This window comes from Oncorhynchus clarkii, chromosome 3 (assembly GCF_045791955.1).
Source record: "Oncorhynchus clarkii lewisi isolate Uvic-CL-2024 chromosome 3, UVic_Ocla_1.0, whole genome shotgun sequence".
NCBI lineage: Eukaryota > Metazoa > Chordata > Actinopteri > Salmoniformes > Salmonidae > Oncorhynchus > Oncorhynchus clarkii.
This window is the reverse complement of record NC_092149.1, coordinates 30,390,648-30,403,252: the sequence shown is the minus strand read 5'-3', so window position 1 is coordinate 30,403,252 and position 12,605 is coordinate 30,390,648. Positions and strand designations below refer to the sequence as shown.

Genomic DNA, 12,605 nt, shown 5'->3' with positions numbered 1-12,605 from the left:
GGTTTCCAGAAACACTGTTGAACACTAAATAGTAATGTTACAAACGTGGCAGAAGGTCTTTACACTAACCTTTATCCCTGATTAACTTTTCTATAAGTAACTCATTTGTATGAAAACTGACTGCTGGATACTAGTTTATAATACTGCACACCTTCATTAAAGTTAATTAAATGAACCAAGAGAATGTTGTTAATTTGAACATCCAGATATATTTTCACATTTTAAGAAATATTACACTGTTTAATGCATACGTGTCTGTGGTGGCAAACCAACCCCCACTCCTCTAACCTTTGCAGGTAAACCGTTCAAAAAGAGATACTTGAATAATTGAAGGATCAGAGAGTGGTTGATCTTGCGTCGGGAAAAGCGTCTTGTCGTCACCTGAAAGTTTAAGTTTGACACTAAAAGCTAAGTTTGTGTAATTACACATACTTGACCAGGTTAAGTAGCAAGATAGCAATAACTCCTTCAACTTTTCTGAAGAGCAAAATGAGCTATTCAAGATGACGTCTTCTTTGTATCGAACTTGAGTGAAAACTCTTGAGTGGGAAAACAGTGCAAGTTGGTGACACACCCAAACATAGAATAGGCTACAATATTACTGGATAAATATTTATATTTTAGCATGATTGGTTCTCATTCGCATTAATCACAGTCATTACAATTCACATTCAAGACAACCTGGTTGTCAGGGAGACTACTTGTAGAACACCAGATAAGAGAACATGACAATGTAGCCAGGGTCGTGAGACGGATTGGGGTCCTGACCACTGTAAAGGCCAAAGTAGAGCAGAGTATTGGCTTCAATCCCACTCATGTCCAGCTGAGAAAGACAAATAAATAACAATTCAAGGCCTCAGGAGAAACACTAGTAAATCAAACAGCCCCAATACTGTAATATCTATGGATTACAAATGAAGCCTGTGGTAATTAAATGAAGTGGTCATGAACATGATGTGTGTGTATCAAATTAATAAAATGGAACTGAAGCTTTGGAAAGAGAGGGTCATGTGTGCCTTTCCAAGGACTCATGAGTGACCAAGTGCTGTACTCATCTAATAGGCTAGTTTCATGAAGGGTGCTTCACTGCAAACTAATGGACACAAATGCCTACTGTAAGCAAAAATATATATAATTTGAATGCTTAACCTTTCTGTCAAAAACCCTGCAGTTTATGTGATAGAAGATGAGCAAAACTGTTGTCTTGAATCTCTTTCAATGTCAGAAATAGCAGCTAAAACACCAAAAAAAGGCTTGCAAATTTACAAAGACTATGTGTTATGGTCTTGTTTACGTGGTGAAGGAATGCCTCTGTAGTATGAATTTGAAGGTGGCAACATTGTACATTGTTACATCATCATTTCATAGTTCAATATCATTCCAGTATGAGGTGAGGATGAAAGAACCATAGAAATAGAATGATTAAATTAGATAGATCTAATGAGGACGTATAAAGCCATTTTTCGTTTACAAGCCTTCGAGGGATGCACACGCATCCCCACACCAAAAAGCTCTGTAGCAGGATAGCCAACGCTAAAATCAGGACTAGAGGTCAACCGATTAGGAATGGCCGATTAATTAGGGCCGATTTCAAGTTCATAACAATTGGTAATTACAATGGCCGATTACATTGCACTCCACGAGGAGACAGCGTGGCAGGCTGACTACCTGTTACGTGACTGCAGCAAGGAGCCAAGGTAAGTTGCTAGCTAGCATTAAACCTATCTTTACATAATCACTAGTTAACTACACATGGTTGATGATATTACTAGTTTATCTAGCTTGTCCTGCGTTGCATATAATCAATGCGGAGGCTGTAAATTTATCATCGAATCACAGCCTACTTCGCCAAACGGGTGATGATTTAACAAGCGCATTCTCGAAAAAAGCACTGTCGTTGCACGAATGTGTACCTAACCATAAACATCAACGCCTTTCTTGAAATCAATACACAAGTATATATTTTTAAATCTGCATATTTAATTAATATTGCCTGCTAACATGAATTTATTTTATCTAGGGAAATTGTGTCACTTCTCTTGCGTTCTGTGCAAGCAGAGTCAGGGTATATGCAGCAGTTTGGGCGGCCTGGCTCATTGCGAACTGTGTGAAGACCATTTCTTCCTAACAAAGACCATAATTAATTTGCCAGAATTGTACATAATTATGACATAACATTGAAGGTTGTGCAATGTAACAGCAATATTTAGACTTATGGATGCCACCCGTTAGATAAAATACGGAACGGTTCCGTATTTCACTGAAAGAATAAACATTTTGTTTTCGAAATGATAGTTTCCGGATTTGACCATATTAATGACCTAAGGTACGTATTTCTGTGTGTTATTATATTATAATTAAGTCTATGATTTGATAGAGCAGTCTGACTGAGTGGTGGTAGGCAGCAGCTGGCTCGTAAGCATTCATTCAAACAGAACTTTCCTGCATTTTCCAGCAGCTCTTCGCTGTGCTTCAAGCATTGCGCTGTTTATGACTTCAAGCCTATCAACTCCCGAGATTAGGCTGGCAATACAGTGCCTATAAGAATATCCAATAGTCAAAGGTAAATTAAATACAAATGGTATAGAGAGATGTAGTCATCTATTTCCTATAATAACTACAACCTAAAACTTCTTGCCTGGGAATATTGAAGACTCGTGTTAAAAGGAACCACCAGCTTTCATATGTTCTTATGTTCTGAGCAAGGAACTTAAACGTTAGCTTTTTTACATGGCACATATTGCACTTTTACTTTCTTCTCCAACACTTTGTTTTTGCATTATTTAAACCAAATTGAACATGTTTCATTATTTATTTGAGAGTAAATAGATTTTATTGATGTATTATATTAAGTTAAAATAAAAGTGTTCCTTCAGTATTGTTGTAATTATTACAAATATATATATAAAAATCGTCTGATTAATCGGTATTGGCTTTTTTTGGTCCTCCAATAGGTATCGGCGTTGAAAAATCATAATCGGTCGACCTCTAGTCAGGACCCAGACAAACTTAACAGTAACTGAGTGATGACCGTGCAAGACTGATGGCTATAGCTATGTTCAACAAGTGCATTATTCGTCCGGCTTTAACTAGCTCTATTTGTGATTTAATCAATCCTCTGATGACATCTGTGATGTTGCAGACGATAACCATCCGATTACGTGTTTGTTAACTTGTATGAGCTGCATTTGAAGTTGCATGCGATCGTATCCACCGCTAGCTAAACAGGTTTCTGATAACGAACCACAAGGGCAATTACTCATGACGCGGTCTGGTGATAGTTCTATACCTGTGTGGTGATGTCAAACCTCCAGGGGTTGACCTGTAGCCCATCACACCAGCCTCCACGGCCGTACAGCCAAGTGCCATGCTCGTTGGGCACCGCCCCCTCTCCCACCCGCATGGCACACCCCAGGGCTGAACCTGGAGAGTAAAACCACACCAGAAAACAGTCAGGACAATGGGATGGTTAAAGAACGCTGCATTAAAAACATGGTAAATGCAGTATAATTCATTTGGAACGGAATGCATGACAAAAGACCCACACTTGAATCACTCAAACAAGAATAGGGACACAAGCAGGTAAATGCCCTTGGACAGGGGTCAGCAACAGGCAGCTTGCAGGCAAAATTCAGCTGAAAGGGATTTAATTTGGCCCCCAAAAATACAATTTTACTAATAATTTTTGTACAAATTATAATTTTTGTTCTTGGGCAAAAAACACACATTTCCAGGAATTTAGCTAATTCCTTTAATTTAGGAAATCTGTTCCCAAGTATTCCTGCGAATACATAGAGACCTATGTGACCGTGTCTCAATGTAATCAAGGTATGAAATGATTATGCTATTGTGAAATACAGTATCTACTTGGGCTTACTTACGGTGTAAAAACAATAATGTTCCACCTCCCCCAGCCCATCCAATTAGAAGAAAAATCATCCCACGGTTCAATTTAATTGCCCTCAGAGGAATACAACCTCATGCTAATGTAACTATGGCCCAGACTAAGGGAAGATTATATGAATCTGCATGACCAAACTCTAACGTTAGTCCTTTCGCACCTGCCGAGTCAAAAATACGGGTGTTATTGAATGCTCCGTTGACGAGGAAGTGGTGTGATGTCACACAGAACTCGCAGCAGCCGTTCTCGTCGCTCCCGTGGCCTGTGATTACGGCATACAACTCCACCTAAGACACAATATGGTACATAAGATGACTGATTACAATAATAACATGATTTGTAAAGCAGCTGTCTACCCACATTATGGCCAAAGCACTAACTAAAACAAAGGCATATTAAAAAAAAATAAGAACATGCAGTATATGACAATTACCCTTTATTATGAGTGAATGTAAACAGAAGTAATATCAATTCTGCATCATACCTTTTTTGTTGAGTCTGGGACAGTGAATTTGATTGGTTGGTATCTCTTGTTGTATTCCTTGTCAAAGGTGCCTCCACTGTACAATGACATCAGCTTAAAGGGGTAAAGCTTGTCTGAGTGATTGGCTGTAACAAGAGCAAAATCTAGGTTTAACATCTGTTTGAAGAGTTCATTCTGTTACTTATTACCATATAAGAATACTGTCACGTTCTGACCATAGTTATTGTGTGTTTTCCTTGTTTTAGTGTTGGTCAGGACGTGAGCTGGGTGGGCATTCTATGTTGTGAGTCTAGTTTGTCTATTTCTATGTTTGGCTTGATATGATTCTCAATCAGAGGCAGGTGTTAGTCATTGTCTCTGATTGGGAACCATATTTAGGTAGCCTGTTTTGTGTTGGGTTTTGTGGGTGGTTGTTTCCCGTCTTTGTGTTCTCTGCACCAGATAGGACTGTTTCGGTTTTGCCACATTTTGTTATTGTGTTCATGTTTTCTTATTAAAAAAACATGAACTCTAACCACGCTGCATTTTGGTCCTCCTCTCCTTCGACGGAAGAAAGCCGTTACAAATACAGCATGATACTGTAATGATACTGTCTTTAGTATTGCATTCGTGCAGTGAGAAAAATCTGATACTGGAGTACTTTTTTTCCATGACTACTCTGTTGTGACCGAGACTCATAGGGGGGTTGTCCTTTGCCAGGACAACTTTCCAGCAACAATTTGCAAACATCCTGTTATTTTCTATAACACTCCACTTTGCTTAGGATGGAAGTGCACATCTTGTTCTACACATGATGAAAGAGGGATGAAATGGTCTAAATTGCTCAAGAAGAGTGATTTCTGTCCATTGCTTTGTCACTAGTAGAACTGTACACAACAGGATGGCATACCCACCTATTGGAAACCTGTTTAATGTTGGGGGTTTTTAAGCAAAAGAGTCAGTCCTATTGCCTAAACATCACTTAGCATTTTTTTTATACTGTAAAAGAATATACAGATAAGAATTCTGATACACAATGAACAGTAAAATACAAATTAAAAAAGTATGAATGAATGTCTTATGACAGTGTTATGTAGGCGCTATTATTTGTATTTAAACATTTTTTTAACTAGGCAAGTCAGTTAGGAACAAATTGTTATTTACAATGACGACCTACCCCGGCCAAACCCTAACAAAGACGACGCTGGGCCAATTGTGCGCTGCCCTATGGGACTCCCAATCACAGCCGGTTGTGATACAGCCTGGAATCAAACCAGGGTCTATAGTGACGCCTCTAGCACTGAGATGCCTTAGGATTCCCGAGTGGCGCAGCGGTCTAACACCTGTGACCGTGTTATGAAGGCATTATAACTTACTTGAGTGATTTGTGTGGCTGAATCTCAGACTCAGAGACACCACCCAGGGCATGGCCCAAGGCACAGTCTTCATGGTGAAGGTACATCTCCCATTATCCAACAGAGGCACCAGAGGAGAAACATCAGTGAGCCAGCGCCCAATGCCTCTGGAGGAGGAACATTAACATTGTTAAAAGAATTTGCAGGAACGTTTCTTTAAGCCAAAGGGGATCGCTTTGAAGTGGTAAAGGCCATAGGCACAGAGGTAAAAGGCCCAGTGGAGTCAAAAACGGGATTTTCCTGTTTTATTTATACTAAACAAAAATATAAACGCAACAGTGTTGGTCCCATGTTTCATGAGCTCAAATAAAAAGATCCCAGAATTGTTCTATACGCACAAAAATGTATTTCTCTAAAGTTTTGTTCACAAATTTGTTTACATTTCTCCTTTGCCAAGATAATCCATCCACCTGACTGGTGTGGCATATCAATAACCTTGTGCTGGGAATAATAAAAGGATGACTGCAAGAGCACAGCGCAGAATGCTCAATGAGGTTAAGAAGAATCCTAGAGTGTGAGCTAAAGACAGAAATCTCTGGAGCATGCTAACACCTCTGCTAACGAGTCTACGATACATAAAACACTAAACAAGAATGTTGTTCATGGACGGACAACACGGAAGAAGCCACTGCTGTCCAAAAAAACCTTGCTGCAAGTTTGCAAAAGTGCACCTGGATGTTCCACAGCGCTACTTGCAAAATATTCTGTGGACAGATTAAACTAAAGTTGAGTTGTTTGGAAGGAACACACAACACCATGTGTGGAGAAAAAAAGGCACAGCACACCAACATCAAAACCTCATCATGGTGGAGGGAGCACCATGGTTTGGGGCTGCTTTGCTGCATCAGGGCATGGACAGCTTGCTATCATCGACGGAAAAACGAATCCCCAAGTTTATCAAGACATTTTGTAGGAGAATGTTAGGCTATCTGTCTGCCAATTGAAGCTCAACAGAAGGTTGAGGACAGGACAATGACCCAAAACAACAGAATGGCTTCAACAGAAGAAAATACGACTTCTGGAGTGGCCCAGTCAGAGTCCTGACCTCAGTTTGATTGAGATCCTGTGGCATGACCTCAAGAGAGCAGTTCACACCAGACATCCCAAGAATATTGCTGAACTGGAACAGTTTTGTAAAGAGGAATGGTCCAGAATTCCTCCTGACCGTTGTGCAGGTCTGATCCGCATCTACAGAAAACGTTTGATTGAGGTTATTGCTGACAAAGAAGGGTCAACCAGTTATTAAATCCAAGGGTTCACATACTTTTCCCACCCTGCACTGTGAAGGTTTACACTATGTTTTCAATAAAGACATGAAAATGTATAATTTTTGGTGTGTTATTAGTTTAAGCAGACTGTGTTAGTCTATTGTTGTGACCTAGATGAAGATCAAATTGTATGCAGAAATCCAGGGTTCACATACTTTTTCTTGCCACTGTATACCTCCACACTATGAAGTTGGAATAATACTGTAAAATTGTGAAAATTATGATAATATCATTTTAGTGTGAGAGCTGTTTGAAAATACTGCCTGGTGACATCACCAGGCGGTGTAAGTTAAAAACCTCTAGTGACTCCCCATCCCGCATGAGGGAGCGTAATAATCGACTGACACTAATTAGCGTAACGCAACGGACATAAATATTCCTAGAAAATATTCCTATTCATGAAAATCACAAGTGAAATATATTGAGACACAGCTTAGCCTTTTGTTAATCACCCTGTCATCTCAGATTTTCAAAATATGCTTTACAGCAAAAGCTAGACAAGCATTTGTGTAAGTTTATTGATAGCCTAGCATAGCATTTTGTCCAGCTAGCAGCAGGTAACTTGGTCACGGATATCAGAAAAGCAATCAAATTAAATAGTTTACCTTTGATGAGCTTCGGATGTTTTCACTCACGAGACTCCCAGTTAGATAGCCAATGTTCCTTTTTTCCAAAAATATTATTTTTGTAGGCGAAATAGCTCAGTTTGTTCTTCACGTTTGGCTGAGAAATCGCCCGGAAATTGCAGTCACAAAAACGCCGAAAAATATTCCAAATTAGCTCCATAATATCGACAGAAACATTGCAAACGTTGTTTATAATCAATCCTCAAGGTGTTTTTCAAATATCTATTCGATAATATATCCACCGGGACAATTAGTTTTTCAGTAGGACCGATTGGAATAATGGCTACCTCTGTATTTTACGCGAGAATCACTCTGGGAGCATCAGGTGACCACTTGCGCAATGTAGCCGCTTACGGGTATTCTTCAACATAAATGCGTAAAACTACGTCACAATGCTGTAGATACCTTGGGGAATACAGAGAAAAAGTAATCTGGTTGATAGCCCATTCACTGCTCAATAGGGATGCATTGGAACGCAGCGCTTTCAAAACATGAGGCACTTCCGGATTGGATTTCTCTCAGGCTTTCGCCTGCAACATCAGTTCTGTTATACTCACAGACAATATTTTTACAGTTTTGGAAACTTTAGAGTGTTTTCTATCCTAAGCTGTCAATTATATGCATATTCTAGCATCTTGTCCTGACAAAATATCCCGTTTACTACCGGAACGTTATTTTTCCAAAGATGAAAATACTGCCCCCTAGTCACAAATGGTTTTTAAGACCAATAAAGAGTTTCAAACCTCTCTGACAATAACAGCTAGTTTTCAGGTTACATATCCCTCCCATTAGGTTCCTCCAATTAGGCCCCTCACTTAGACCACTTTTAGCAAAATTATTTTTGGAGAAATGCTCTTGATAAGAAGCTATTTGTGTTTCTTTTTGACCATTTTAATTGAAAATAATCACAGTAAGATACTTCATTGTTACCCATAAATGATTTGATATGGAGATATTTCTTTTTTTAAATGTCTGCATCAATGGAAGTGGAACAGCTTTGTCCTTCTTGAGTGATCTTAACAAATGTCAAAATGCATTTTGGGGACTCATGTCACATGGTATCCATGTCAAGTGACAACAAATGCACAGACTATACCTGCGGAAGGCTGTTATCCAGCGCCCCATCTCCATGTTGCAGTGGGGACTGAAATGGTCACAGCACACAAACAGCTGCACAGTGTGGTCCCAGTGGGCGCAGGAGTCATCCCTCTCGCTGGGACAGGACAGAGACGCGTCCAGCTCCAGCATGTCAAAATCCAACATGTCTACCAACACAGTGAAATGGAAAAGTCAATATTCCGATCCCCTTTAAATACCTATCAAATTATATTCAAGGCTGATGCATTTATTGTTGACTTAGTGTATGGCTCGACCATAAATGCTGAGTGTACAAAACATTAAGAACACCTTCCTAATATTGAGTTGCACCCCTTTTGCCATCAGAACAGCCTGAATTTGTTGGGGCTTGGACTCTACAAAGTATCGAACGCGTTCCACAGGGGTTCTGGCTCATGTCGACTACAATGCTTCCCATAGTTGTGTCAAGTTGGCTGGATGTCCTTTGGGTGGTGGACCATTTTGATAAACACAGGAAAATGTTGAGCGTGAAAAACCCAGCAGCGTTGCAGTTCTTGACACACTCAAACCGGTGTGCTTGGCACCTACCATACCCTGCTCAAAGGCACTTAAATCTTTTGTCTTGCCCATTCACCGTCTCAATGGCACACATACACAATCCAAATTTAAAAAGTGACATCAATAAGAGACCATTGCTTTCCCTTGGATTAACATGGTCAGTTTGTCATGGAAAGAGCAGGTGTTCCTAATGTTTTGTACACTCAGTGTATGTGCAAATGACCTGGTGGAGATACAATGAGGTCTCTTTACCAGAAGGCAGGTTCACAGTGGCTACTGCTCCACTCTGTCCTTGCATCTGGACCTTCTCAAACACAGGGACCACCCAGGCTGGGTCATGGAGTCTAGTCTGAAGCCCTTCATAGAAATCAAACCTAGGAGGGAACGGATACAGTTACCAAATAGATTAAAATATTTATCCTTCTTCACATACTCCTGACATATGAATTCCTGATGTCTTCAGTATACTGACATATGAATTCCTGATGTATTCAGTATACTGACATATGAATTCCGGATGTCTTCAGTTTGCTGTAATAAACTGGGGAATCCATAGTGTGCTTACTGCTTACCACTGGGCCTGCCAGTTGATAAACTTAAAGGAGGGGTAGAGAAACCAGCCCATCTCAGACAGTGCCCCCTGCTGGTCAATGCCAATGAAGAAGTTTGGAGAGGGGGTACTCTGAAAGGACACGTTCACCATGTGCCCATATCTACAAAACATAGAATATAAACATACATTTATTCACTTTATTTGGTCCAATATTCATTAATGGCTGAGAATTTGACAATCAACAAGTGTAAAATAACATACACAGTACGTTCTATTGACCATTGCACGCATATCTAATCAGGTCAGGAGTCGATAGATCATTTCCATGAGTAATCTGTCTAAGACTACTGAGAGAACAAAATTATCCGTAGAGGAAGCATGGCTTCCAGTGAGTTAAGTGAGGAAAGCAACTTGACCTAACACTGTATGAGTCAGTCAGTGTTAGTTACCTAAGGGCCTGGGCTACCGAGGGCTCGCAATGCACCATGGCAGCAGGTATGCCTAGTGGCGTAGAACATTCGTCTCCCACACAGTTCATATCCTGGATCGGGTTTCCAGGACCTGCATGGACAAGGACACCCGTGGCATTGGACTTGGCCATGTTCTTCACCTGGGGACGGAAACAAACAATGTCAATGTGTTCCTTCATGTCGAGTTCAAGCACATAGAAAGCCTCTCAAACTCTATGGGCAACTGTATAACAACTCTTCTGTTAAACCTGGAAAATGGCAGTTAAATGTTTCCACGCATCTCTCCACCTATCCCTCTCCCTGTCTCATAACTGACCTTGGTGAAAAAGGAGCAGTTGCCCTCGGAAACCCAGGCAACAGCACCTGCAGCGGAGGGGGCGAGCTCACATCCATTGCCTGCATCAATCAACTGGTGTTTCATCTGGCTCCAGGAGCCCATCAGCCAATCGTATCGCGCATCAAGTCTCTTGACAATCACCGGCATATTCCACCCTGTATGTAATTAACATTTCAATAAATACATCACTTCCAGAAGATGGACATAGAAAACAATAAATGCATGGCCCATCTGTCATTAAATAACTGATGACACCCTGAGAACTCTGAACTATAATATGTTTATCTAGGATAGAATAATAATAGTCAAAAACAAAAGTTAAATGGACCACAAACAGTTGGGATCTAAATGCAAGGGACAATGAAACTTCCACTGGTGCTTTGATGAGTGCACCAGTCCTACAGTGCATAGAGACTATTCCCTACCTGTAGATGTAAAAACTGCCTGAGAAAGGCCACAGTTGTGTCCGGAACAACCCCAAGAGTACAGCACACTGGGAATCCAGTTTCCCAAACAAAATACAGGAACAGGGGAGAAGTGCAATCTGGACAAAACCTCTTTCTTTCTGTTGAACAGAAACACAAAGGGAAAGTTGTAATATGTCAGTTCAGTTCAATGACCGGTCTCCTCTATATTAACAAGCAACAGTAAACATTTGTGTTGCTACCTATGCGATGTTACCCGAAGGACTTGATCTCTCATCCATAAGGCATCGTTGACAGAGCTGTCATCAAGAGACACGAAGAGGACTTGTGTGCTATCGGGTAGGTTCTGGACCAAGTCGGTTAATGACGACTCGGAGTTCCACAGGCACTCCAAAAAGGCAGACTTGTTGGTAAAAGCATGAATTATCAATGGCCCTTTCAACCCTGCAAGTGGCGGGTAAACGAATTCTCCATCAAGGGTTACCACTTTGAAAGCTGGAGCTGTGTTACCTGGCTCCAATACCGTGACTTGTTGAAGAGTTATTTTGGATCTGAAGTTGATGGTGCTATGCGCAAATGTAGATGGTAAGAATTCACGCTCGTCGTAGTCTAAATTATGAGTTGACTTCATCTCTCTGATTTTCGCTGTTGCATCAATTTGAATTACATGTAGGCCTAACGTTACTGTTAAGCAGCACAGCACCAAAGTTGATGATAACCAAGCCATTTGTTCCTCCCACAACTGTGGCGGTATGTCGATAATTTTCTAAATCAATTTGCACACAGCAGTATCTTGGGTCATTGCTGTTTAAATGCAAAATCTGTATTATTATTATTATTATTTTTTTTAATTAAACTGATAGCATTAAGCCAGGAGTTGACAGATTGTACAATAACGAGTACTTCCTTGTTTATTCCAAGGGATGTATGAAGTGGGCGCGTTTACTTGTACGGTGGCCCATAAATGCTAAAAAGTCTTAGACGCAAGGATTATTACTGTATGTGTGCTTGTTTCAAGGATTTCACTGTACACGCACGCTCTGTCTCTTTCTTGCTCTCTCTCTCACACACACACATACCTGCTTTCTCGCTCACTCTGACACATCGCACTCTTTCTCAGTTGAACAGACTCTCACACACACACATACCTGCTTTCTCGCTCACTCTGACACATCGCACTCTTTCTCAGTTGAACAGAGGCAACAGTGGTTTACCCCTTCAGAAATAAAACACAAAGACAAACCTACTGACTCATAATATGACCTAATTATGTTACAACAAAACGGCTTGACATTGACATCCACTTAAGCTCTGTCTCTGCATAAAAACGCCGGCGCGCCGATTGTAATGTCACGCCAATGGATAGACGCACTTCTTTCTCTCTGTTAAAATTTGCTCCATGGGGTATTCCAGCAGGCTGCATCTTTGAACTATTGATATTATAGGTATTCTGTATTTATTCAGGCCATTAGTCTGGTTTTATCAGTGAAGTTACTCTCATCAAATAAAATA

General features: G+C 40.5%; 1 protein-coding gene across 2 annotated transcripts; it reads right to left on the bottom strand.

Moving 5' to 3' along the window:
* Positions 1-189: 189 nt before the first annotated feature.
* Positions 190-12,031, bottom strand: LOC139392869 (uncharacterized). Of its 2 annotated transcripts, XM_071141187.1 has the most exons (12): positions 11,336-12,031; positions 11,094-11,233; positions 10,648-10,823; positions 10,311-10,471; positions 9,881-10,021; positions 9,561-9,682; positions 8,770-8,938; positions 5,741-5,886; positions 4,386-4,510; positions 4,062-4,188; positions 3,290-3,423; positions 190-823 (listed from the first exon to the last, which is right to left on the bottom strand). In XM_071141187.1, the coding sequence occupies exons 1-12, from the start codon at positions 11,818-11,820 to the stop codon at positions 698-700; spliced, it is 2,052 nt and encodes a 683-aa protein (XP_070997288.1). In that variant the 5' UTR covers positions 11,821-12,031; the 3' UTR covers positions 190-697. The 2 variants fall into 2 exon arrangements, with proteins under 2 accessions (XP_070997288.1, XP_070997295.1); XM_071141194.1 differs by lacking the exon at positions 190-823 and having other exon boundaries at positions 4,062-4,190; positions 4,387-4,510; positions 11,336-12,008.
* Positions 12,032-12,605: the final 574 nt, after the last annotated feature.